Source organism: Aquila chrysaetos, chromosome 1, assembly GCF_900496995.4.
Source record: "Aquila chrysaetos chrysaetos chromosome 1, bAquChr1.4, whole genome shotgun sequence".
In the NCBI taxonomy this organism is placed as follows: Eukaryota; Metazoa; Chordata; class Aves; order Accipitriformes; family Accipitridae; genus Aquila; species Aquila chrysaetos.
The window spans coordinates 6,630,248-6,658,096 of NC_044004.1; the positions used below are offsets into that span (position 1 = coordinate 6,630,248).

General features: G+C 52.0%; 1 protein-coding gene across 1 annotated transcript; it reads right to left on the bottom strand.

Annotated features, from left to right (window-relative positions):
- Positions 1-3,425: 3,425 nt before the first annotated feature.
- ATOH8 (atonal bHLH transcription factor 8) lies at positions 3,426-27,692 on the bottom strand. The gene is made up of 3 exons (XM_030023088.2): positions 26,903-27,692; positions 12,429-12,620; positions 3,426-3,794 (listed from the first exon to the last, which is right to left on the bottom strand). The coding sequence occupies exons 1-3, from the start codon at positions 27,407-27,409 to the stop codon at positions 3,789-3,791; spliced, it is 705 nt and encodes a 234-aa protein (XP_029878948.1). The 5' UTR covers positions 27,410-27,692; the 3' UTR covers positions 3,426-3,788.
- Positions 27,693-27,849: the final 157 nt, after the last annotated feature.

The window sequence follows — 27,849 nt, forward strand, 5'->3', positions numbered from 1 at the left end:
ATACAATTACTAATAATTACAATACACATCTTACAGCTGCAGTGTAACTAGTGCCACTGCGACATGTAGCAGGGCAGGGGCAGGAATAAGGAAACTCCCGCTGAAATATGGTTGAGTCTGTGAAATATCACATCCAAAAACCAAGGTAGAAACACTGTCCCTATAGTTTTGTGTGTATGCATGTGCATATATATGACAATTGTATTCATCAAAGCAGCCATCTAGGAAGAGAGATGCACATTGCCTTGCTTAGATGATGGATCTCCTAGCTAGTTATGGGGGGGAGATGGTTCTCCAGGCCCCAGGGCTGTAGAGGGAGGGAATAAATCCTATAAACGCAGCAGCAAGCAGAGCTGGGCCAGCAGGTCACCAGGTAAGCTGTGCAAATGGCGCGTCTCACCTTGCAGTTTGGAAGAGCTGGGCTCAGCCCAAGATTTGTAATAAAAGTGCTTTGAGGCACTTTAAACCTTCCCTGAGAGGTGACGGCTGATCCCTGCCAAATGTAGGTAGCTTGTAGGGAAAAGGTGTTAGCGCTGGCATCCGTCAGGCAGCGCCGGGTGTGGATTAAGGACACAGAAGGGGTGCAAGGCCAGTCCTGACCTTTGCATGCAGCTTTATGAGCCATTTGGATCGATGCATAGGAGTTTATGAGTGGTTTGAGTTGATGCTCGTCGGTTAACGGGTTGATTTAGGCACCGCCATCCCGGCACTCCAAGACGCATCATCTCAGCCCTCGGCACAGAGGGCAGCGAGGTGAAGTTCCCACCAGTCGTCCTACGCAGGGGCTGCGTTACAAGGGCTCCCGCGCCCTCCCACCCCACGCGTGGAGCTTGGCTTTGGCTCTGCTGACCCCAGGTGACAGCATAAGGGCCGTTTTGCTTTTCCAGCGTGATCACAAACATCATTACCACCTTGTTACCCGCAGAGGAGAGCGATGGCTTGGCGTGTTGGCTGGGGAGGAGTGAAGCAAGGTCGGCTCCGTACCTCGGCTGACGCCGGCTGCGTGCCTGGCCGGGAAAGCAGAGCGTCACCTCCGCTGCGGTGGTCAAACTCACATTTGCCACCCTTCGGTAAAAATTTACCCTTGTTGTTGTCAGAGTTGGTTGGTGGAGCAGGGCTGAGCAGCACGGGGCAGTGGTAGGGATCCCCATTGCTGCTCCTCTCACCTTGCCTGACCTCCTGCTGGGATGCAAAAGCATCCACGCAGCCTCTTGCAGAGGCTTGTTCACTTAAACCAAGCAAAACTTTTTTTTTTTTTTTAAACTTTTAAGGGCTATCTTTCTGCCTGCATTTACTGGAAGGCAGCGGTAGGGTGGGAATAGCAGGGAATGTTTAAGGAAAATGAATTTGGGAATTTGTAAATGAAGCAACTTGATCCCAAGGGTTAATGTTTCCCTAATGAGGGGAACAAAGTTGCATAACCTAAAGCCCCAATTGCAACCCAATGAGCCGCCCAGTTTGTGACATATATTTGCAGCAAATTCCTTATCAACAGGAATCGAAAGGAAAAAAAAAAGGTAAATAAAGAATATCAGCAGTATTGTATTGCTCACTCTCCCTGCAGACCTTGCCTTACTGATAATTATTAACTCTCGCAAACTGAGAGCCACTGCAGAACTCATGACTAAAATACAATGGTATTTCTCAAATTAAAAATGCTTGGTGAATTTTGGACGCTGCTCGAAGACAGAAATGCCCACAGGGTTTCCTTAGCCCCGGGCTGCACGGTGCAGCCTGGGTGTGCTGGCGTGGGGACAACTTGGGGTTGTCTCTCGCTCTCGCTCAAACCCCAGATGGGAGAATTGCAGCATGGCCCTGTACAAAACCTGTAGTTCCTCCTTTAGGTCATCTTGTTTTTCTACTGCCTTCCAGTTCCCTTTCTGTCACTGTTTTCTGTTGCTGGGCCACATTCGCGAGGTCCAGCCGCTTGCTGGTTCTTGAAAGCCAATGCACTTTAAACCCAACCCTTTGACACGGGTGCAAACACCCCTGGAGTGCTTCCCGCAGTCCATGACCTCAGCCCCTCTCCCTCTTACAAGCTAAAAAGCTGGCTTTAATGTATATAACGAAAGACAGGGTTAAGAACTGTGCTTCAATAAAGAAATACAAATGACAATCTAAAAATGTATTTTATTGGGCTGCTAATAATGACCGGCGGTGAGGGTGGAGGGGTGAGCAGTATAATGGAGCTCCTGGGAGGGGGTTTGGACACAGCTGTCCCCTGTGTGTCCCAGAAATCACGCAGAACCCATCTTGAGCATCCTCACCGGGAGCTCGCCCATCCTCGCCTGGGCCAGGGGACCGTCACCGTGCACCCCAGACCCAGATCCTGCTCCGGTGAGCTCGGGTTTTTGGATACCGGCTCCCCAGCTCGGCGTTCATCTGCCAGTTGCTCGGCTTGGGAAATAAACGGGCAGGCGCTGAGGAGTTCAAGTTTTTTGTATTCATGTCAGTAAAACAGAGACTATTCCCTTCCCCTGCCCGCCGGCGCTCGCCCACCCCAGCCCCTCGCCCTCCCCAGCGCCTGGCGATGCCCGGCCAGATTCAGACTGGAGTAAGTCAGACACCTGGGAACCTGATTTACGCTGATGCAGCCAGGATGCGAATCTGGCCTCGCAAATAACCTTTCCCCTTGAGCGGGAAACAAAAGCTGTTAATCTCCTTGGTTTGGAAACCCGTATTTGTTTTACTTGAACACGGAGCTCTGTCCCCCCATCATTAGCAGATGTCTTGCATATGAACTGCATTACCTATAAAGTCTGCTTACTCCAAGCAAATGTTTCTCAATCTTTTCTTTTTTTTTTTTTACTTCAATTTGAAGTGAAAGGTACAGTATAGGATTCAAATGCTTTTGCATTACACGGGTTTCTGACCACTTGAAAAACCCCACGGAAAAAAAGACTTCACAAACCTGAAATGCTTGCTGAATCATTTTGCTGCATTTCATTCTGCCTAGCTGAACTTTCTTTTGATTTCCTTTTTTTTTTTTTTTTTGCTTTACATGCACTTAGCTTTTGCTTATTTAATTTTTTTTTATTTCTTTATTTAAAAAAAAAAAAAAATCATAGCTCCTGTTCCAGCTCTCACTTCGTGTCAGTATTTCTACTCTGTGAATGTGTCGCACAGGCAGGAATGTCAGGAAATTGCCCAAGAGGCAGAACTACGGAGTAGCTCAGGGAAAGAAGCAAACCTGAACACCGAAGCACGATTTGGTGTTGTCCCAGCTCTTGCCCACACTGAATGCTGGCTCCAGGACTGCAGGCAGAGAAGTGCGGGCAGGAGAAATAAGAGGCGACTCACAGAAGGATTCAGAAATTCGGATTTGTCACCGACAGCTGGCTGGCCTGCTTGCCACCATCTGAATGGCACCTCTGACTTTTCTTTGGCTCAAAGATTTAACGTTAAGGCAAAAATAAGACACAGTGTAGAAGCTCCATCAAATCTTTGGCACAACAGCAACAACAACAACAACGAAAAATTACTGTACACATGAGCTGAGAGGGTAACATTTCCCAGTTAAGCAAAGGGAAAAGTGCTAAATAAATTGCACGTACTAAAAGGTGGCTGGCTTAACAACAATTAAGAAGCGTCCCCGTCCTTTTTTGTTTGTTTGTTTTCCTTTTTTCCTTTCTGTTCCAGAGATTAAGAAAGTTCCTTGGCCAATTGTCATCTCGAAAAGGGGTTTCTGCAAAAAAGCTGCTTGCAGTCTTCATCTGGATCGTGCAACCTTTGCCAAGAACAGATGTAACTCTGGCTGGAAGCTCTTCTGAATCCTCCCTTCCTGGTTATTACTCCTGGAAAGAGAAAGATGCACCATCAGAACAGCGAACACGTGGTGTCCCGCCGGCTCCTAGCACGAACGACCGTCGCCGATGCCCGCTGGGGTGTCCGCGGGGACCGTCGGCCATGGATGGGCAGATCTTTAAGAGTTGGGCTCGCAGAGCAACCACCTGTAGGTGCCACAACGGTGGCCAGAGCCCACGCAGGGCAGAGGGAGCGGCAGAGAGGGGACGCGGAAGGTTTGGGGAAGACGTGCAACCAGGTAATTAGGTGCTGGCTCTAGCTCCTGCTGCAAAAAAAAATTAGAAATGATGGCAACTATACCTGCTTTTGACAAGACCTGCAGCTTTTTGGGTCTATTTTCAGCTTCAGAAGCCAAGCTCAGAATTACAGAGGGAAAGCAAAGGAGTTGGGACAAGCTGGATTCGCGCAGGATACGGGGTTTACTTCTGTATTTTAGTAGCTGCATTTACTTTTTTTGCGTGCACGGCTTCTCAGCCTGCAGGACTGCAACCTGTCCCTTGTGCCTGTGCATCCCCCCGCGCATCACGGCTGTGGCAGATGTACTTGGGTAATTGCATTTGGCTACAGAGTATTAGGGCCAGGTCCATTGGAAAACGCATAACTCCAAAGCACAGCACCTTCAGACAGGGAAAAACCTCATCTAAACCCCCTTTAACATTAAAATAAGCCCCACAAATATCCCACGAACAATCGTTAGCGTAGTTCAAAACAGAGTAAAATCCTCAGGGCCTGCTCTTTCATGAGATCACATCTCCGTTGTCCAAACTGCCTTCATCACGTGGGCTCCTAAATCCTCCTTTAAGTAACTTAGGAATTAGAAACTTGGAAAAGAGATCCCATTTACCGAGTCCAACCACTGTTTCTTGCGTTTTGCCAGTGGATTTAAGAGCCCTTCAGGGTGCAGTTCGGCCTCTGCAGGTCCTTTGGACACGGTCATCAAATCCCTGGACAGATCAGCCGTCTTTCTGACAGTCTTAAAAAGGTCAAACTCCTTAAAGCTTGGCCTGAAAAACATTTTTTTCCTCAATCTGTTTTGTTTCTGTACTGCCTCTCCTTTTCCATTACTGGATACTGTAACATTAAGGTATAAAATATTACTAAGATACTGATGTTTTGTTTTATTATTTAATTTTATTTATTTCATTTTATTTTGTTTTGTTTTATTTTATTACTATCATTAGGGCTGCTGCTATGTGAGAACAACCATCACAGCTGAGCATCCATGCCAGGCTAAGGGTCAGGGGGACCCAAAAATCCACCTTGCCACCCTCTCCTGCAAAGTGCAGACCCTGGGAAGCACAGGATTGCCCCAGGACCATCAAGATTTCCCTCGCTAAGAGTATTTCACTGAAAGGGCCCAGGTCATCCTCCATGCAAGAAATGCTGGTCGCTGCTGGACCCCGGACTCCTGGAGTTGGGGTCAGCACATCTGGATACGGTGGAGGAGGCGTTCGGCCGTGCAGCTCTGCTGGAGGACAGGACGGAGCCGTGGGCTGGCTGCATCCCAGCGCATCCCAGCGATAGCAAAGTCCCCGGATAAACTTCACTCTGTCGGTCCCAGCCCACATCGGTTGCTCTCCTACGTAAGCAATAATGAACTCTTCACAGCTGGCACATGCCAAATCTGAAAACAGAGCTCGTTATTGCAATTATTATCAATAAGGAGGTGGCTCTGCTGACTGTAAGACACTACCTAGTGCTGCTCGGAGAAGGAGAATGTAGAAACTATTGCCCTAATTCAAGGCCTTAATTAGAATTTGGGATTTTGAATAGATGAGGTTTAGGTGGGAGAATGACAAACAAACAGCCTTGTGTATTGCTAACGTTTCTGTCAGAAACCCCCTAAACTTATTTTCCAACAATAAATAATAGATATTAATAACCTGTAATAAAAAAGTCGGTTGTTTAATTTATCCCACATGGAAAGAAAATGTAAAAGAAGAAAAAGGAGGGAGGCAATGACCACTCTCATTAATATTAAAAGACAGTAGAGAGACAAATCCGCCTCCCTGTTCCCGTCTGGAACAGCAGTCTTAGCAAGCAAAACCCTTTTCCACTGCAGGAACAAACTACCCAGCAATAGCAGCCTCATGCCCTAAGCCAAAGCCACCGGAGTCACAGGGCCCCCGGTCCCCTCTCTTGTGCCTCCGCTGCTCTTTAAAGTGCTGAACAAATAGGACCCGAGACCGCAGTTAACACCTCCCGCGTTCGTTCAGAGAGACCCTACCCTTTAGTCAGGGTGCTCAACGCCGATAAAAAACATCGGTGGGTTCTGGGTTTTTAGGCAGGTCTCTGCTCCGAAGTCTTTGCAACTGGGGAAGACCAGCCACGGTGGGGCAAGAGGGAACGTGTACAAACCAGCCAAGGGCAATCGCGCTGTACCTTCGAGGCGAAGGAAATGGAAAGGGAATGGAGAGATCCCTCTGCAACGCGCTGGAGGAGCTCAGCAGACCTCGTTGGCGCTGCTCGGTCTGCCCCAGCGCGGGCAGTGGGTTGTGTTAGGTGGGAACAGGCTCCTTTCTTTCCCCCTTCACCCTTTTCCACTCCGGCCAGGAGCTCTGAAGACAGATTTATTAACCAGGGTCTGCTTTAAACTAATAATATCAGAACTCCCATGGCTCTTGAATTTGACAACTGGCCCAATGACCTTGGTGAGTTTGCAGCATCCTGGAGCATTTCAATCTCTATAAATCAAAGCACTTCTGGAATTGAGTCAGCCTTTGTTCCAGGGCTTCTCCTGTCTCTTCTACTCACATTTTCCTTTTGCTGTAGTTACCCGATATCTGTGGGGTGGATCTTACCCTATTCTTGGTAATACCCTCCCTACAAAGGGAACGGAGCCTACGCCGGGACCCTGCTCCCACCGTGGGAGTGAATCGCCGGCCCCAGCCTTTGCATGCTGCTATGCGGCTGCTCCAACACCACTTAAAGGAAAGGGATTTTTAGTGTGCTGCCACGCCAGCAGTGGGGTCCCACATCACATCTCTTTCGCAAGAAAAAGCTTTCAGCCCTGCTTTTTTGGGGTCCTGATGCTCGACCACCCGACGGGCCAATGCAGGGTGTGCAGCGCCCGCGGGGATGCACGTAGCCGCTGCCGCCTGCCGCTGGGTGAACTTGCTCACGGACTTGTCGTGAGCCCTTAGCCTCCCACCCGCGCCCCATCTGCAATCGCCGTTTCGGCTAGCAGGGACGTATCAAACGCAAGCGATAAGCGCGGGAATCCGCTACGGCGCTTACGCAGCCTCGCTACCCCCCCCCTCGCCGCCTTATTTTTAAGCGGGTCTGTTCCCCGGGTGCGTTATCCTTCACGGGGCAGGGATAACTCACAGCCAGGAGGATCCAGGTTCCCCCCCCCCCACCCCGCCAGCCCCGGGGACGCTGCCATCCCGAAAGCAGACGGACGGCTCGGAGCGGGTCGCTGCTCTCCTGTGGTCCAGCTCCTCCCCGGGGCCCGCGGAGCTGGCGGCCGTGGGGAAGCAGACTGGCTGGCTGCCCGCTCTCGCCTGCAAGTCCTAGCAGGGAAATGAAGCTATTTTTAAAGAGGAACCTCTGCTAAGTCGAACTGCAGGGAAAGGGAGCTCGAACCTCATTATCAGAGCCCCCGCTCCCACACAGGACGGGAAGCCACGAGGAAGAAATGCCACGCAGGTCATCAAGCTTTTTACTGTGCTGGCTCTGAATGTGTTATAATAATCGATATCAGATGATCAATAACAGCAAACCCCGGCAGCCGGGATCATCCGCGCAAACCAGGGGGTGGGAACTGTGGCTTTATCTCGGGGCTCTGTCTAAATAAATCACGAGTCATGATACAGCGTTACCGAAAAAATATGCTCCAAGCGAATGGTTTCGTTGCCATACAAATCAAGCCTGCCACGACCATTTCTCTTTTATAATACAAAACCTTAACTTGTTCACTCCCGCAAGTAAATATGCCCGCAGAATGCCTTCCGTTGAATTTTTCAATGGGAGTAAGTGTTACCTACAGCGGGAGCTCTGCTTTTAGCAAAGTAGCAACGAGGCGGCATCAAGGCATGGCAGAACACCACAATAACTATTTTATATAATGCAATAATTACATACATAATGTGAGCCATTTTAGTGCAGCAGACTGCAACAAATAGAGTGGCTTTTCATTCTATATGTGCTTCTGTATCATTTAATTATTGAGGAGTATATATATAGAGAGCGAGAGCACATTTCTAATTTTTAATTCCTTGCGTCTGTGCGCATCCACACACACAGGCACAAAAACAAGAAACTAAATTCCAGCCGAAAACTTTTATTGAGCTCCAACTGCTCGCCTGTTATTCATAACCCAGCTTCCTCTCTCACAAAGAGACCTTTCGCATGGTTTGGTGTTCTTTTTTTTTTTTTATATGTGTGTGTGTGTGTGTGTTTTTTTTTTTCCTTCTGCCTCGCTAACAGCTGCTCGCAGTGTTGTATCCTGAGTGATGATGAGGTTCTGAAAGTGTTTTTTTGGAACAGATGGCCAGGAGAGAGCCGGGGAATGTGCCAGCAGCGAGCTGGGGAATGCGCCAAGTCCTGCAGTGACTGAGTACTCCGGGTTCCAGCTCGCGTGCCTTTCCCCTGCCCTCTGCCCCAAGTGGCGCCAGCAGGACTTCCCAGCTCGCGCTCCGAACATCTGGAGTCTGCGACTGCCAGAAAAGTCGGGACGGGGGGAGGATAAAGCGAAAAAAAAAAATATATCCCTCACCCATCCCTCCCTGCTCCGGCTTAGCTCCCATGGCCGCGGCGATGTTGCTGCCTAGCACGAGGGTTAATCAAGAGCAAAGAGGGGAGGGGAAGGAGAAGAAAATGAACCTTGCGATGGGAGTTTGGGGGGTGGGTTTTTTTTTTTTTAGCGCTCGGGGTTTTCTGTTTAGTGCCGGGTACTGGGTGTGCTGTATAGGGTATTTGTTAGCGGGTCGGATCCTGCTCTTTGCAGACCGAAGGGCTGTGGTTGTGCTGCCTGGCGGGGAGGTAAGGTCTGTCCCATAGCCCTGGGGGCCGGATCCTGTGGGGCTGGGGGGTGTGGGGGGGCTGCGCTGCACGGCTCTGCACCCACCAAAACTCCAGTCTCCAGGGAGAGCCCCCGGCCATGCACCCTAAGTCCTAACTCTCCCCTGAGCCGTAACGCTGCCTTCTGCAGGGCACCAGAATTCGGCCCTGGGGGGGGAAAAAGCTAGAAAAAAAGACTGTGCAAACAGAAGCCTGGACCAGAAACCCTACGAAATCTGCGCGAGGCTTTCAGACGACCTCTGGCCGCTCGGGATCGTGCCCCGTGCAGAAACAGGGTACACCGGGGGTGAGGGAACTCGGACTCCCCTTTCTGATCCACCTCCTTTTCGCTGCCGGAGGATGCTCTCGGCTGGAGCCAAGGGTGGATCCCCCACCTTTTCCCAGGACATCGGTGTGGCCCCAGCAGGACTCGGGCTCTGCTGAGGGTGTTGCAACCCAAATCTCCCAACACGGTGCGACTCTTGCTTGCATGTTGAAGGGCAAGGCTTAGTCCAGATTACTTGTATAACCAGCAAAAGGCAGCTTTAAAAAAGGAAGACTATCATCAGAATTCACCCCCTGCCCCCACCATGCAGCTTTTTTTTTTTTTAAACGAAAAGGCATTTGAAGCCCTTCAATTACCCCCTTTGCCGCTTATAAATGAGATCTCCCATCACCGAACACCCTCGGTCAAGTCTCAATCGCAACAACTAAAATCACCATATAACTGTAGTTAGGACTGGAAAGGGGATTTTTTTTTTTTCCTAGTCAAGCTTGAAAGGCTAAAGCCAACTTCTCTAATTAACAAAATGGAGTGGAAAGGGGGGGAAAACACCCATTAAATTTCCTATTGCAACAGCAAAGTCTGAACAACAACCTAACGTTAGGGACAGCAGATAATTTGCCCTCAAAAACAAAGCAAAAAGCGACGCACAATCCAGCAAACGCAACATCTGGAGCCCCGGCCTGCCAAAACAAACTCCAACCAGCTACTTTTTTGTGTGAAAAGCTCACGGTGCCATAGCACATCGCAATCAGAGAGCTGAGAGAGACAGCGATAGAGGCAGAGACGCAATAAAACAGAGATAGATGACAGGAGATAAGGGTGCCATGGACCCAATGGTAGAGCTCAAGGAGCAGAGGTCTGTGGTTGGGCTTGCTGTGATTTTTTTTTTTTTTAAGAGAGAATAAAAAAGGAAACCGAAAAAACACCACCAACAAAAATGTAACAACCACCCCAAAGTCGATAATTCAGAGGAACTGCTCAGTGAGCAGTGGTTTTGGAGACCTGATTAAAAACACACACAGCTTAGAAAAACGTGCCGATTTCAATATTAATGAGGGCGTGGTGATTTTGGGCCAAGCCATTGTATCCTCATCCAGCCGCCCACGTGAGACCCCCCAGGAGAGACATCCCTTCACACCACCTGACATCCAGAGCTTGGATCTTGCCTGCACAGCCATCCCGGATCTGTAATTTCCCTCTGACAACGGCATTTCCCTCCCTTGTGCTCGTGATGCCATCGATTTGCTTGGCTCAGGGAGAAAGGGAGACAGATACCAGGCTGAGTCCTCCCAGCCCAGGCTTTGCATCCCAATTCCTATCTACTGGGAATTACTGGTGTAACTTAGTGGTACCTACTGGTTTTGGCTTCATCAGCAGCTGAATGTGCTCTTGCCATCACCTGAGCAAATACTGCTGGAAATAAAATGATACCTATCAGCCAGGGGAATCCACGGGGTCTTGGGCTGCCCTAAACTTGGACTCTCCCAAATAGCAGAAAAGCATTTGCAAGACACTTTCTAGAAAGAAAAGCAAGGCAGAACAGGGACCAAGACCTTGCCCCAGGTACAACGCCCAGCTTTCTTTTTGGAGAGGGCCTTTGGAGAGGGGTTAGGGTGGCTGTCCTTCAAGAATGTGGAGAAAAGGCAGATTTTCTCCTGGTGATGCTGTTTCTGTGGATTGAGGGTGGCCCGTTGGGAGGCGGGATGTGCTGATGCCCCGTGAGAGTTTCATTGTGCACTCTCGATGGGCTAAGGGCTCTTCTCCATGTGTCCACTCCGGAGCAAACTTTAGAGAACAAATGCCATAAATGGAAGGCTTTTAATTCTTAATTTATTTTTTTAATTAAGGATGGGCCCAGCCCTAACCCTCAGATGTGAACACCCTGGGATTTGGAGCCATTTGAAATCTGGCTCTGCGTTTTCTGTCTTTAAGCTCGCGTTGGTTTACATAAGCCAAGACAATGGGTCTCAGCCCATCGGGCACCCAAAGCCTGAACACCAGCCCAGAAATCTGCTGAAGCCCCCAAAAGGATGCTCATCCTCTCCTTCTCCCCCATCTCAACTTGGGGAGGGGACCCAAGACCCAACTAGCAATCTGCCAAAGCCTCAAAAAGGATGCTCATCCCCTTCTTCTCCCCCATCTCCACTCGGAGAGGGGACCCAAGACCCAACTCTCACCTCGCCCTAGGGTCGGTGGCATCACACCGGTGTCCCTGGGACACCACCGGCACGACGGACCCCACAATGAACCCCTCATTTCGGGCCTGCCCAGGAGCTCCCCCCACACCTCCCAGTTTCGGCCAGTGCTGCTGGCCGTGGGCGAGCGGTGCCGTGTCTCCGCCTGGCACTGCTGCTCTGGGGGCATAAATACAGCCCGTGACAGCGAGAGGAAGCGACAGGGAGTGTGCTATTGTGTTTATTTATAAACCGAGTTGCTGCAGGATGATTTGTTGGGCTAAAGAGGAGGAAAAGTGAGGAAACCTGCCCGAATTGGAGGCAGATCTTAACGACACCGGAGAAGGAGCCTGCTCCCTGGCTTAGCTGCCCATTCATCCATTAAAATCCCGCTGATTTATTATCCCGCCTGACAAGCGAGCCCAGAAAGCAGGGGGAAGTTCAATTCGAGTTTACAAAACTCTTTTTGTCATAAAAGCCTGAACAAAGACATCAATCACTCCTTTAATTCACCCATGTCACTCTTCGAGAGGAAAACTGGCAGAACGCTCCGCTTCCTCCTCCCGCCGCTTGACGATGATTTCACCTAATTGGTTCAGTGTTAAGTAACCTAAAGGAATGCAAGGCGTAATTAGATTTAACGTTGTTTCCTCAAGATACCCACATGTCCTTCAGGTCATACATCTTACTAATGTGTTTATACATACAACGTCTCCATTAGCTACTTTTTTTTTGTTGTCGGGTGATTTTTCTCGGAGATAAGTGTTAGATTAAACAAAACAGAAAACACAGGCGGGCGACCGTGTTTTATGGGCTCCAAAAGGCAACTCGAGGTTGGTTTGGTTTAACAAATAACAGCCCCAAGATGACTCTAATAGGATCACGCTTGTGTTAAAACACACGATGGGCGACTAACGAGAGGAAGAGCCCGGCACGGAAGACGGGGAGGAGAGAAAAGCTTTTGATTAGAGAGGAATGCGGTTATTACAAGATCAGACGGATGGAGGAGAAAAAGCGAGAGAGAAAGGCAAGGGATAAAAAAAATCAGGAAAATTTCAAGAGGTTGAGAAAGAAAGGAAACCACTTTGGATTTTTTCTTTTTTTTTCCCCTTTTGTAACTTTTACCGTTATTTGGGGGGTGAGGAGGGGAGGCTGTAACATACCTTCCTTTTTTTAGATCTTCCTTCTGCTTGTAAGGTCCTAGTGCACTGCTCCACGCATTCAGAGAAGCTCATGTTACTGTGGTCAGCGCTGTAATCCAGGTCTGCTAGTCTGGCCAGGGAAAGGATATAGTTACAGGCTATTCTCAAGATGGCCAGTTTGGACAACTTTTGACCATAAGAATAGCAGGGAACCTAGAAAGGGTAACAGGGAAAAAAAAAAATAATTAAAAATTAGGCCAGATAAACAAAATATCTTGCTTGAAGCATGAAAAAACAACTGTAGGTTATTTTCTTAGCAGTTTTTAACATAAATAGGAACTCTAGCGATAAAAGGCCATATGGTCCCAACAGGTTTTTAAGAAGAACTCCCCCGCTGATCTCCATGGGGATGAAAGCAGCACGAAGCCTCTTGATTTCAGCGGGGCAGTTCTGCTTAAAACGCAATGGCAGGATACAGCCTGGGACGTCTGCCTGCCGTTCAGTTCGCTTCTCAGAGGCCCCGTTTTTCTCAGAAACCTGCAACCCCCACGCCACTCAGTTACTCGTCTTGAGTAACTTACTCCCCGCAAGTAGCTCCAATGCCATCGCAGGTCTTGCAGAATAAGGCAATAAGGGGGACATGACCAAATGTATCACAACCTGGTGGTTTTGCGCTCAAACAGCATCAATCGTGAGTTCCAGCCTGTGCTAAAACACGATGCTGTTGTAGGAACAGGACCTGGAGGCAGTAATTCCTACCTGCTGAAACACCCCATCACGGTACCTCACCTCCCAGAAGAGACCAAACCAGAGCCTGGTTCAGGGCCCTGGCTGTATCTTACGCAATTTATTTCTTTACCCTTGAAGATTTCTAGTGTAATGTGAAACATTCAAACAATTCGAACTAAACAACATGTGTCTAAAGAACTGAACAGTACACGTGTCCTGCTGCAGAAGGTTTGATTGCTTTCCGATTGTGATCCAGCACAACACCACATACGCCCTCAATTTTAGGCGCACGACTTCGACATGTCCAGCTTAACGAGAGATCTTCTGAGTTCAATAGGCTTGGGGCCATGTTCGATCGTTTGCAAAATTGCTAAAGGTCATTCAGCCTTTAATGCACAAGAGTCTATTGCCTATGGGAAACTGGAGCTGGGCATTTATCTGAAATCCATCCTAGCCACTCAGGTTGCCTGACCGCCCGTCAATCTTAGTTTTCATACTACATCAATCCCTGGAATGCCTCAGTGTCTCTCTACCATCTGTCTCCGTACCAGTCTCCATCCTCCTCATCCCTCTAGGGTATCACTCTCTGCTTGGGGTTGGAGATTTTTTAACGCTTCTTGCCATTCTCATGCCTCAGCTTCTCTTTTCTCCACAGAGACACAAAGCCAGGCTCAGCCCTGGAGTGATGCCCCTGACTTTACATAAGGTAAGATGGGTTCACCCCCTTCCCGAACCCCACAGCAGCCATACACAGATGCCAAGGGAGGAGCAGCACAGCTCAGGCATATCTAGGATTTCCCCAAGTATTCTGCCAGGCTCCAACTAATGTCACCTCCATGACCTCAGCTAGATGTGCCTTCCCCATATTTAGCAACCCATGATCGGCCTTTTTTGTCCATGAATTTGGTCTGGTAAGCTGAAGCCCTGCCAATTTTGAGCACCCACAACTTCCTTTTGCAAAGTTTTCTCCCTAGCCTACATAACACTGCCCTCTTCTTGCTTGTTTTGAACTTGGCTCCTATTGTCTTCAGTTGAGGTCCCCCAGTTCCTGTACTAGAAGAAAGGACAACAGATTTTTATTCACCTCCTCTGTGACATGTTTTTAGTCTTCCATCATTTCTTCAGCCTCTTTTCCAGAAGAAAAATATCAAACCTCCTTAGCAGACGGTAGTGTGGAAGCCATCCCATACCTTTGATGACCCTTGCTGCTCTACCCTGAACCTTTCCTAGTTCTTTTGGAGCTGAGAGGATCAGAACGCCACACAGTATTCATGTTGTGGGTGCTCTGTGTATTTATCTAACAGACATTTATGTATGTTCTCTGTTTTGTTTAATATTCCTTTTCTCATAACTCTGGATTTGATTTGTGATCACTACCAGGCACTGACCCGAGACCTCCACTGAACCATCTACAGAAACCCTGAGGTCTCTCTTCTCTGAGATAATGGTCAGCTCAGGTTCTATCACTTCATATGTGGAATCTGGTATGGTTTTTCCCATATGCATCACTTCACTTTATCTACATTGTATTTATTTCATCTGCCATATTATTACCTAGTCACTCAGAGTCATAAGGTCCCTCTGTAATTCTTATCTTTGCTACCTTTAGCAAATATCAGTACCTTTTGCTGGAGTACTACCAGCAAACGTCCTATCACACTGCTCACCCACCTTTCCAGGTCATTTATCAACACACTCAGCAGCACTGCTCACACAGTCACAACTTCAGGTGGTGGGACCTTTGAGGTCTCCAACCCAACTCCCTGCTTGAAGCAGAGCTAAGCTCAGAGTCAGACCCTGGTTCTTCCACTCACGACATCCCTCCCTGCAGGAACCAGCCCTTTTTCCCTACCCACCAGTCCCTGCCTGTCCACCGATCGCTAATGCACACTCCTGTCCAAGATGCTCAGTTTCTTCAAATGCTCCCAGGGAGGAGCTCTGCCATAATATTTAGGGAAATCCAAACCAACTACAATCGGTTGGATCACCCTTATCCACAAGCACATGGACTTTAATGCTGTTGACGCTATGGGCCATTTGGCTTGTATGATACAGCTGAGGTGCCCAGCAGTACCCAACCTCTCCAGAAGCAAGCCAAAAAGCTTCAAAGGGCTTTTTTTTTTTATACACACCATCTGCTATAGATACCCCCGAGGAGGCAAGGAATCATAGAACCATAGAATCATAGAATAGTTTGGGTTAGAAGGGACCTTTAAAGGTCATCTAGTCCAACCCCCCCCCTGCAATGAGCAGGGACATTGCAGGGAATCTATTTATTCTCTGGCTGGAGTCTGGTGGCACAAAGGGCCTCTTTTTGCCTGACAAAATCTCTCTCTAAATTCTTGCCTTCACTCCTCTGCCAGCATTATGCACCCACCAACTGTGCTTGCCCTCAGACCATAATACCTGGCCCCGAGATGCAGTAAGCTGAGAGTTATTTTGAAAGCAAGAGCTTCGGGCAGCAGAAACACCCAAGTCTCTCCTGACGCCAATGTAACAAGAACAGTGGAGAGCCCAGATCAAACAGCAGCGTGAAAGACCAAAGCAAGATGGAAACTAAAATGGAAGGATTCAGTGAAATGTGGGAATAATTTCAGAATTAGAGCAAGAAGGAAGTTAAATCGAGTGGAAGGAAAATAATAGACCACGAAATCCTTGAGTCTGATGCACAGACGCTGTCCAGTTACAACACAAGAAGGCAGGCTAATGTCTTTTTTGCTCATCTGTTTTGCTCTCTTTCTTTTGTGGTTTTATTTTTTTTTTAAAAAAAGAAGAAACAAAATAAAAACCAAACCGTTTCGTAGGACGTGTTTGCTACAAATTCCAAGAAAGATCTCAATGCTAACACAGTTGACAAAACTGTCGACTAGGATTACACAACACTTTTCCCACATGCTGCAGCAAAGTCCAAACTGGAACTGCCCTGTACGTCCATGAGAAGAGGTTCACCTTGAGCAGCTCAGATACCACTGTGGTGGGTGCGGGGCACCAACATTAGGAGATAAGAGTTTTTGCCATGGTAACAGTGTTAGAATAACTATTGCGTAGGAACCCTCCCTGTCTTGGCTCAGCTCCTGCCATTTTAATGTTTCCTTTTGAATTAAACATGGGAAATTGAGAGAGGAATGAGCCACTTTTAGTTCAGATCCAGATCCAAAGCTTCCCCAAGCAGTGGGGGGGCGGGGGGGAGAAAGCGAACTTTGTTTTTATCCCTTCTTGAACATAAAGCCAGCAGGGAAGAGGGGACAGATTTGCATAAGGTGGAGTGCAGGGTGTTGATGACACACCTGGATGCCAAGAAGTCTTCAAAATCCAACCCAAAACAGAGCGAGCATCTTAGAGATGGGAAAAATGCCTGATGTTGGTGTGGCCACGCAGGTGTAACCGTCCCAGCTCCCACTGGGGTCTGTGCTATACAGATTTTCAGCAGGAGGTAATGCAAACAGGCATCCGTCACGCGCCTGGTACGCACCAAGCCCTTTCCTTCTGTCACCTTCTTGCTCATCACGCCTGAGCCGAACAGACATCAGTGCTTTAGTGGGAGAGCTGCAATGACAGGAGCGGAGCAGGTCCGTTCAGAGCCAGAGGGAACCAGGGGAGAGCTCAAGTTCCCATGCAGTTAATGAAAATATTTCCCTTATCTGACCTCACTGATTTCTGTCGAACAGCAGCACAGCTTACCATCTTGCCTGCAATATTTCCAATGATTAAAAGGAATTAGGAAGGAATTGCAACTGAAATTTCACACCGATCCGAAGGAATGCAGCTGTCTGCTAGAAAGGAAAGGCTACTGGCACCGTTCTCAGCTTCAGGAGATCAGCACGGCAGTGGGCTGGGACCAGCAGGAACCAGAGCTTCAGCCAGAGGATGTTTGTTGGTTGCATCTGCGAAAGGCTCTGCAGAGTCTCATGGGTCTTATCAGTGATCTCCAGGCTGGCAGGGGCTGAAGCAATGCAAGATGAACGCTCCTGAGACATATTCCTGTGCAGAAGAGCCCTTCTTTGGCAGGAAGATAGGACGGGATGTGACCTAACAGGTCTTTTTTCCATCCTTGACGTCTGCAATTCAGAGGCAGCGCCCTGGGAAGACCAAAGATGCTCCCTTTGAAGTCCATGGGAAGTCTGTCACACACTTGACGAGAGCAGCGCTCGGCCCGCAGCCAGCCCTCTCGAGGAAGGCATGGTCTTGGAGTTGATTCTCACCACAGGAGAGGAGACTGCGGGATGAGGTTGGGGAACAGCTAGAGAAAAAAGATGGGTGAGTGGGAACAATAACCACCCCTGCCCTGTGAGGGTGCAGGGTAAGTTCACCACGATGGGTCTGTGGGGAACAACCAGGAGCATCCTATGCACTTCAGGAGCATTAAGCAAGTTCACACTATTGAGCTTCTGGCCAGGCAGCTCTGTCCTTATCAATACAATATAATTTCTATAAACACCCTCTGGACCTGTACAGATAACGTCTGTAAAGCCAAGCCTACTCTGCTTTTATGCTGCATGAAAAAGCTGGAAGAAAGAAGGGCGTCAGGTGCTGGGGGTCCAGACCTCTCTGTTATCATGTTAGCAACAGGACTTCGCAGCACAGACTTGCACAGATCCCCTCCACATGAAGGTCACGCAGGGCAGAATTGGGGCCCCTGGGTACAGCAGGGAAGACGGGGTGGCTCCAAGGCAGAGAAACGTCTGCGTTTGCGATGCAGCGTAAGCTAAGCCCTCCTGACAGGAGCTCCTCCGCAACATGCCATAATAAGCTGCTGAATTTACCTGTCTGCTAATTCATCTGGTTTATTTTTATGCTGGGAGTTAAAACACATCAGGGCCCCCCGGGAGAGCATTTGGCTGCCTCTTCCCTGCGTCCGAACACACAGCGCAACTGCACTGTCTCATTGCTTGTGCTGCACCTCCTGCCAAAAATATTTCCAGAAGGTTCATATAAATGTCCAGTGCTTAATAGTTCTGCCTTTTGTACATTCCTCCTTCCAGCCCGGGGTGAGTCAGACGTTTCCTGGGGTTAAGGCATCTTGGGGAAAGGTGGCAGGTTGGGGCAGCAGGACTGCTGGCGTTCCTTGCTTGTTGGTCCTGAGCACAGGGGAAACCTCCTTCACCATCCCAAAGTATCTCCAGGGCTGGTGTCTGTGGAGCTACTGGGAAGAGGACAGAAGTTGTGGATGCCCCATCACTGGAAGTGTTCAAGGCCAGGTTGGATGGGGCTTTGAGCAACCTGATCTAGTGGAAGGCGTCCCTGCCCATAGTGGGGGGTTGGACTAGATGATCTTTAAGGGTCCTTTCCAACCCAAACCATTCTGTGATTCTGTAAGTAACAGCCTTAACAAGCTGAAGGCCTTGTCCAGAAGATCATGGCCTGTTTTCAACATGTATTACGTTGTGGAGCATGTTTGGGAAGGGTTTGGAGCCAGCCTTTTTCCTTCTACCCAGTTCCAGGGGGGAGGTGAACACATATGGGTTCTCCTACTTCTTGAGGGACCCATTGGTTGATGGGCTAGTTGGTGTGTTCTGATTCACCAGCAAGGGACTTGGCTTCCTACCTTACTCTTGACAGGTACGTGCCCCGAGTCCTCCTAACATCCTAGGTGGGACAATGATGATTTATACAGCTGTATCATGGAAAAGTCTGCAAGCATTGCTGGGATGTCCTTTCGCAGTCCTGCCAGACCCCTTCAGTGGGCAGTTGGTTATCAGTGGGTGGATCTGGCAGTTGCAGTAACGGCACCATGTAAGAAGACAGCTTCCATGGAGTGCCTGAACTTAGGACCCAGGAGAACCACGGTGCGTGGTTCAGAGCCACCAAGCAACTTGCAGCTACCAGACAGGCAGCTTTGCTGCCTGCAAGACTACTCCGACGTGCAGCGGCAGCAGAGCCTGCTGCATGGCCCTGGTCCCCAGATACCCCTCCTCCTGCCCACGGCACAGCAGCAGCCAGCTTCCACCGATGGCTCCTCCAGGCCACTGGTGCTCACTACACTGAACTGGACCTTTGGGGCAGCATGGCATGCGTTTGAACCCAGCAAGGCCAGATCCTGCTTTGTGGATAAATGGCATGGTTCTCAGGGGAACGCTTTTGGAGAAGGGCCCTACAGAATCATAGAATGGTGTGGGTTGGAAGGGACCTTTAAAGGCCATCCAGTCCAACCCCCCTGCAATAAGCAGGGACATCTTCAACTCGATCAGGTTGCTCAGAGCTCCGTCCAACCCGACCTTGAATGTTTCCAGGGATGGGGCATCGACCACCTCTCTGGGCGACCTGTGCCAGTGCCTCACCACCCTCATCGTAAAAAATTTCTTCTTTATATCTAGTCTGAATCTACCCTCCTTTAGTTTAAAACCACTGCCACTTGTCCTGTCACTACAGGCCCTGCTAAAAAGTCTGTCCCCATCTTTCTTATAAGCCCCCTTTAAGTACTGGAAGGCTGCTATAAGGTCTCCCTGGAGCCTTCTCCTCTCCATGCTGAACAACCCCGACTCTCTCAGTCTGTCCTCATAGCAGAGGTGTTTCATCCCTCTGATCATTTTCATGGCCCTCCTCTGGATCCGCTCCAACAGGTCCATGTCCTTCTTACGTTGGGGGCCCCAGAGCTGAACGCAGTACTGCAGGTGGGGGGTCTCACCAGAGCGGAGTAGATGGGCAGAATCCCCTCCTTCGACCATCTGTGGGCATCACGGTGTCTATTCTGCCAGTGATGGGCAGCTCTTTCATACCATGGGTGTGGGAGGCTTTTGTTTCTCTGCCACCAGACTGCAGCGGTGGGGAACGGGCAGCCCCGTGCTAGCAAAGCAATCACAGCAGCTTGAAAGAAAGCCTCATCCCTGCCTCGCCACAGGCAACGAAGCATCCAGCCAGGGACCAAACCTAGCTTAAAAATGCCAACAAGAACAAAAGCAGCATCACTCATGCGGGAGCACTAGTCCCGACCGAGGCGCCTTTGCCTCTTGGGTGGGTCCACGCTGTCAAATAACCCAGCTCCCGGTTCCCTCCCAGCTCCTGGCTCCCCCATCGCTCACATTGCAAAAACATGAGTTCACTCCTTGGAGCGACTGAATTGGCTTCCTCCAAACAAAACCTAGGTGTGGTGCTGGGTGAGTTCACCCCGGGGATCTCTTCCAAACGGCAGTCTGGTTAATGCTGCCCCAGGCCTGGCTCTGGTCTGTTTCGGACAGTCCTCCTGCACTATTCCCTGGATGGTTTGCACCCTCAAAGCCTCCTGCACATCCTCAGGGCATGCAACACACGCCCGCAGTATCATGCATGAAAAATATTACATTGCCGGGCAGCAGCAAAGCTCTTACGTTATTGCAGGCTCTTTGAACCACCTCCCAAAATAATAACTACACAGAGGACTACTGGGGTATCACAGGAGAAATCCCAGGGCCATTGGGCACAGAAAATCTCCTCTAGGAGGGGCTACCCCCAAGAACTACAGTTTCCCCTTCTTGGGTTACATTGTAGTAGCTATCATCTCCACCTCTGAGGTCCAACGGGTCCAATTCAACTGGGGAACAGGAGAACAAGCTCCACCGGAGCAAATAGCATTACACCAGCCCCAGCTTGGCCTTGGCGATTCTTTAGTCGCCGGCCACTGCTGGACACCACAGGGTTTTCCAATCCCTTGCTATCGCTGCTTAGACCCAGGAGCTGCCCCGAGCCGGTGGCCAGCTGCAAGGAGCACAACCCTCGTGCAGCACACGTGTATCCCTGCTCGCATCCCTGCTTGGCGCGGGGGACAGTGCAAACTGGGACCGGGGTGGGATATATCGCTTTGCGAACACACACGGCATGGACCGAAGGAGATGCAAGTCGGGAACAAAGAGCCCCGGGGGGCTCTGCTGTAAGGTACCATAAAGTGTCTCGCCTCCCCACCGTGGGGACTGCAGCCCAGATAGGAATTTGAGAGTGGATTAAGGCAGGGAGCGGAGGCTGGATTCAAAGCCCGATGGAGAAAAGCAGACCCTTTCCTCCGATTTCAGCGGGAGCCGTAAGAAAACACAGAGGTTAACTCAGGGTGGCTGCAGCAGGCAGAGCAAATACCTCCCGACAGGAGCCGGATTTGTAGCAGAGGATAAAAATCAGTTAGACAGCAGCCAAGGGAGCAAACAAGCCCCGTTCTTGGTGACACACAGTCATTGTTTTCAGGATTTTTGTCCTTTTGTCTGGTTTCTCCCTTATTTTCTCTCCCCTCGTGTTGCTTCGGGCCAGTATTTTGTCATCTTCTTTAGCTGTTAAACCACAGTGCCACCCCACTCTGCCCCAACCGGGCTCTAAATAACCATAAGCGTCACACCGGGCTGGCTGAAACCACCGAGACGCTCTGGTTAACGCTGTGCTGTTCGACGACAACGCGCAGCGGTGGCACCGCACGTTGCGAGCAACGTGTGGAGGATGCTCGGGCTCTCCCGAAGCCCAGCAGCATCTCTCCAACTGCCGCTGCGGAGCGGGGCCAAACCTTCCCACCCGGCTGTCACCCCCACGGAGCTCAACGGGCAGTTTGTCTTCCAGAGCCGGGTTTTAAGGCATCTTAGGGCTTCCTGCTGGTGGGATCACGGGGGGATGAATCACTGGGCTGGGAGATGTCAGCAGGTGACGGAGGAAAGCTCTCAGCCTCCCCACCGCACAGTAAGGACGCGCCAGCGACGCCGGTCGCGTACGGTGTCCCGCCTGCAGAGGTGACAAACCACAGCCGCCTTTGGGATGACACACGAAGAGGGCGAGCACGTAATGACGCATCCCCAGAATAGTCTCAGCCTCCACTGCCTTGCGGCTAAGGCACCGCTCAAGCCGCAGGTCCTGCCTGCATTTAGTGCCTGGCTTGTCCCTTTGAACCCCTGCAGACAGCTTGCCCCCAGGCCGCTCCACAGCAACCCCCGTGGCCTTGAGGCTGCCGCTCCTGATGTCCCACCACCCTCCCGACGGGAGCGAGCGGGGCCTTTTCCGCACTGATTTAACGACAAGCCACAGCACCCACGCGCGCGCCGGCAGCAAAAAGTGAAAGGATGCTAGTGGGGGGGGGGGAAACCCTCCACTCCAGCAGCTAAAAAGCCCTATAAAACCCTAAAATATCTCCAGAACCCACATGAACGCAGAGAGCGAGGCTGTCAGCTGCTAAGGCAGAGAGCGCTCTGGTAATGCAGTGGTGAAAAGATTTAGAAAAACGCCAATATACTTCAAGGGAAAATAAATGTCTGTGGACACATTTGCTCCCGGCGCAGACTCTAGCTCGCTGTGGCTCGGTGCGTTGCTTTCTTGAGGAGAAGCTGGACAGCAGTGCTCCAGAGAGAAACCAGATGTGCAAGCCTAGGCAGGCTCCAGATCAGGAAGGCTGCTGTGGTTGTCTCCGTCCATCGAGGGAGAGTTTGCTGCCACCTTAGGGTCTGTCAGCACAGCTGAGAAGCTCGATCGCAGCTCCTGCGAGTGCAATGTACTGGTGGGAGTTGGTTTGCTTGGGTGCCCGCCGTAGCCCAACAGCGGAGAGCGCTATCTCCTCCTGGCCAAGGCCTCCAGAAGCGAACCTGGTGGCTAAGTCCATGCCATAACAAATGTGAATATGGTTCAGTTTCACATTTGGGGTGTGCTGGAGTAGAAGACTCTTGCTGCCAAAAGGAACTGGCAGACAAAAGAAGGAGCCAGCGTTGCTGGTAACCGCGGCCTGGCCTGGATAGCGGCTGGTGTTGCCGCATCTTGTCTCATCCGAACGGTTGCATTGCTTCATGAACTGGAACATCCACCAGCACAAGGGCACTTCGGATGGAGGAGGAGATCGGGTTCTCGTGAACTCAGTGCTGCGTTTCTGTCTGCATCAGAGACGTCTGGGTTCGTTGACCACCCACAACGACGGGGAGAGGGAGAGAAAAAGGATGGAAGCGACAACCCGTCATGGCACTTACGGGGGGTCCTGGAACAGCCGGGACAGTGCAAGAACCCACTGACCAGCACCCGCCAGGGCATCTGAGGGCAGGGGACCAGTGCTCTGGGTAGGAGCTGCCCAGCCACGGGGACAGGAGCGGCACCCAGGAGGGACACCCAGAAAGGCAGCAGCAAAGGGAGAGCAAAGTATAGCAGAAGCTTCTCCACCATCTCAAAGTGTTTCAGAGCAGGTGAGTGTTTTTCCATGGGGAACTACGCTGTCAGCCTCAGGAGTCCACTGTCAGTGGAAGGATCACTTGGACAAATGATGTTTGGTGGATTCAGGGGGAGGAAATCTCTTCCAGACTGAGTACCTGGAGATCACAAGTGCTAAGACGAGGAGGGAGGAGCTGTAACTCAGGAGCACCTACTCTTCAGTCCCAGTTCAGTGTTATGGCCCTGTGGTAAAGGCAGCAGCTCGATACAGAGAGAGGGAGAGAGATCCTCATTCCTGGTGGCCATGACACCATGGGGCGAGCACAACGGCAACGACACATCTCTCCCAGCAGCAGGCAGCTTCCCGGAGCCGGCAGCTGCCCGTCTACCTCCCACCTCTGAGGGGGTCCTGGCCTCAGAGGCGAGCCGGGGACAGCTAAGTGCTCAGGGACACGGCTGGATTAGCCTCTCCTTGTGTGAAACGACTGTGGTCGGCTCTTCCTCCATCAAGAACTGGGGAAAAAAAAAAAACCCAAAAAAACCACCACCCCTTCCTGCCATCTGGAGAGCTAGCTGACACAAGCTGAAACATGTGTGCCATATGTACACAGCTGCGGAGCGCAGGGACGCCGCTGTCAGCCCATCTGCCCGGCACGCTGCGTGCCAGTCGCTCACCCTCGGGTGGGCTGCCGAGATGAGGAGGGTGTCCTGCAGAGAGGCATGGCTTCCCCTTCCTCCTCCTCCTCCTCCTCACCAGGCATGGATGGGCTCCCTACAGCCTGGCCATGGTGGGCCTGATCCTGCAAGCATTGGGGGTTTATCTCGTGCATGCCAGCGAGGATGGGTATCTCCAGCCCCGCGCGCATCCAAGCAGGGTGGAGAAGGGGACGACACCTGCGTGGGTGCTGGGTACCGGGTGCTGAGCGGGAATCCTGCTTCCAGCAGCTCTGCACCCAGCAGCCGACCCCTTCCCCAAGGAACGCGGGGCAAGGGCCGGCTGCGTGCAAGCGCGGCACTCTCCCGTGCTCCTCGCCCGCCCGTCTGCGGGGAGGTATCGGTTTCAGTGCCTCAGAAAAAGCCTCCCAGCTGCTTAAGAGCCTGATATGTGATGACAAGGAGGGGACGGAGGGCTAACCGAGGAACAAGAAGTAAACCGAGGTCTGCGGCTGACGGCATACGGGGATTGCCTCCCGCACGGGGCTGAAGGCCCTTTGTACGCTCAGGGATGTGAAAAGACGGCGGTTACCCGAGGCAAGAGCAAGCCTCCCTGCTGCGTTTACCTCTGCAAACGCATCTCTCCGTACTCCCGCTTCCCAGCCCCCCTGACCAAGACTTGACGGAAAGCAACGTCCTCTCTTCCCATCCAAACTGCTCCTCAAAAACCTCTCCGCCGGCACCGGTGCGTATGATTTGAGTGACAAGCCAGCGCCGCGCGTATGTGCAATGAAGCCGACTGTCACCTGATGTCACGTACGGCACCAAGCACGCCGTTGGCAGCCCAACAAGAAATGAATCCAAATGTCATCCAATGATGGTCGGGACAGCCAGCCCACCCCTCAGCAAATTGCTAGGAAAACCTCACAGCAAACATTTCCCGGAGAATGATTTCTTTCTCTCTGCAGAGCGAATACAGCTCTGCCAGTATGTACCCGTGCTGACCCTAGAGACTGGCTTTCACGGGAAGAGAGGACAGCAACTTGTTCTGCAGGCTCTTTGGGCTCCCAGCTGAGTCCAGGACTGAAATGATTTATGGAGACAGGGCCAAGGCCAGGAATCTGAGGCTTTTCAAGAGTTGCCCATTTCCCAAAAGAGTGCGGCTTTAATTTGTTGCTTGCCTGACTTCTGCTTGAGGCTCAGCCTAGAACAAGATTGCCAGTGATTTGGGAAATCAGTGCTACTTCCCCTTGCGGTTTTGGTGGTGTAGATGTCTGTCCACGGAGAATTAGACTGACACTTCCAAGCGCGTTACACGCAGTCACCAAACAACCGAGATATGGAAGCAGCTTATAGAAACAAAATATATCAAGTCTGGAGTTTGCATCTACAAGGGGTGGCCTCTCAGCACCGGAGGGACAGCATCCAGCACACGCTGGATTACCACGCTTATAACAGAAGCTGTCAGATCCCACCACCGTGCGGTGGTTAAAAATGCTCTACTTTAGATGCTCCTCAGCAATTCTCTGCTGACATACAGCCCCCGTCTCAGCCTGCGCTTCCTACCGAGGTCGGGGCTGGAAGTCTGTTTGCAGAAGTAGATGACGGAGAAGGATTGACTCTCAGGGTGCAGCCACCCAACACACAGCAGTCATTGAGAAGGGCTGCAGGCATCACGCAGGAGATGGGAACAAGCAGAGCTCCTCTAAGCAGAAAACCAGGATTGAGTCCTGAAGCAAGCACGCTTGGCGAATGGCTTGGATAAGTAACGTCTGAAAGACGGTAGCCAAAAGCCTGGATGTGCGAGCCCCCCTGCAAGCAAAGCGTGCTGCTCCCAACCGGGCTGGAGGGACCATCCTGGGAGAGGCGATGCTCAGCATCTCTCACGATCAGACTCATCGGCAGCTCACTGCCCTCCAAGCCCTGTGCATCTCCTCCTTCCTACACACCTGGAATAGGCCCGTCAGCACTTACTGGAAAGGCAGAAAAGCCGGGCTTGCACAATGTGACAGCGCATCTTCGTCTATCAGTGAGCTGTGACAGGGTGCCTGCACACAGACAGAAGTATAGGACCGAGTATAGGGGGCCAGGGCACCGATTTTTCCTTGTGGGGAAGACAGAAGAACCTTGCGGCTTCTCTGGATCTCTCCTCACCTTCCACATGTTGGGGAGGTGGTGGAGGGATTTTGTCCACAACTCCATTTACCTTTCAGAACCTCCACCCTGCCAGTGAGAACACATCTATTATCCTTCACAGGCGACCGTGAGGATTTTCAAGACCTCTCAACAAAAAAAGCCCGGCACAGTACGCACTTCAAGCACACACTACAGTAAAAATCATGGGAAACTAACTGGCAAGGGACCACAACTCATCTCGGCTATCCCTGGCAGACGTGGGGCACGCGGAAAGTTTCAGAGGAGGCTGCAGGATCCCCAAGGGCCCTGCGGGGTCAGGCACCCTGCACAAAAGTCAACAGGAGCACGTCGCTGCCCAAATTCCCCGGGATCCCTTTGGGGCAGCCCACCCCAGCAGGAGATCCAACAAGTACACGTGCTCTTGGTACAGGAGCATCACCCCAGCTCGCAGCTTGGCCAAGTGCCTCTCCCCACCCTCGGTTTTCACTCGGAGGGCTTTCTCGGTTTTGTTTCCTTTTTTCCCCCCCCTCCGTGCCGTTCTCTCTCCGGTGAAAAGTCCAAAAGTTTCTAAGTGCAAGCAAATTAAAAGCCCTTATTTATTTATCTTGAAGTGTTAGCACAGTTCTAGGGTTGGTACTTCCAGGCATTTTGAACCGACTTCCCCTTCTGTCAGGCGTCCACTCCAGGCTCCTGCCTTTTTAACCTCCCCCGGCCTCAGCCGTAGGGCACGGCGGGCGCTCTCCCCCCCCCCCCCCCCGGCCCCGACCCCGCGCACCCCTCGGCCGTCCCCGAGTGGGAGAGCGGCTGAAGAAGGACTTCGCAAAGCCGTGCCCCGGCGTCCCCGGGCCCCGGCGGTCGGGGGGGGGGGGGGGTGTCGGCGCGGTACCCCGGCCGGCGGCAGGTACCTGCTTCCGCAGCGCCTCGAAGGCGGCGCTGATGGTGTGGACGCGGGTCCTCTCCCGGGCGTTGGCCAACAGCCGCCGCGTCTGCTGCAGGGCTTTGATCTCCGGCGAGACGCCGGACGCCTCGCCCGGCCGCGGGCGCGGGGAGGCGGCGGGCGGCGGCGGCGGCGGCGCGGCGGCGGGCGGGCGGCGGGGGGGCGGCGCGGCGGCGCCGGCGGGGAAGGCGCTGCGGGCGGCGTCGCCGAGCGCGGCGCTGCGCGGCTCCCAGGCGGGCGGCGGGGCGGCGGCGGCAACGGGAGGAGGAGGAGGAGGAGGAAGAGGTGGTGGTGGTGGCGGTGGGGGGTGCGCGGGGGGAGCGCGGAGCCCCGTCCGCCTCCCGCTCAGCACTTTGAGCTCCACGCGGAAACTTTTGCAGCCGTGCTTGCGCCGCAGCCGCCGCAGCCCCCCGAGCTCGGCGGCGGCGCAGAGGCGCGGCCAGGGCTCGCCCTCCGCCAGCGGCGTGCTCCGCATGGCGCGGGGAGCTGCGCGGGTGCGCTCACCACCGGCCGCCGCTCCGCCGCTCCGCTCCCGCCGCCGACCCGCTGCTGCCGCCGCCGCCGCCGCCGCCCATCTGCGCCCGCTCGGCCGCGGCGGGCAGCGGAGCCCCGGCGGGCCGGCTCCCTCCGTCCGGCCGTGCGTCCGTCCGTCCCTCCGGCCGGCCGTGTGTCCGCGGCTCCCCGCAGCCTGCCTCCCACCGCCGGCAGCCGGCCCGCCGCGCAGATGAGCGGCTTTAAAGAAACAGGAAGGCTGGCTTTTTTTTTTTTTTTTTTTTTTTTTTTTTTCTTCCCAAAACAGCTGTGCTGCCAATCTCCTTTGTTCATCCCCCCCCACCCCCCCTTCCCTTCCCTCCCACCCCACTCCCACTTTCTTCTTTAATCTCGCTCTTCCATGCGATGGAAGAGAAATCCTGC

Excerpts from the sequence above, each read along its gene's own strand:
- ATOH8 (XM_030023088.2), bottom strand. The coding sequence starts at position 27,409 with ATGCGGAGCACGCCGCTGGCGGAGGGCGAGCCCTGGCCGCGCCTCTGC. Across the intron at positions 12,621-26,902 it reads TCGAGGCGCTGCGGAAGCAG|GTTCCCTGCTATTCTTATGG; the intron begins GTACCTGCCGCC and ends TACCCTTTCTAG.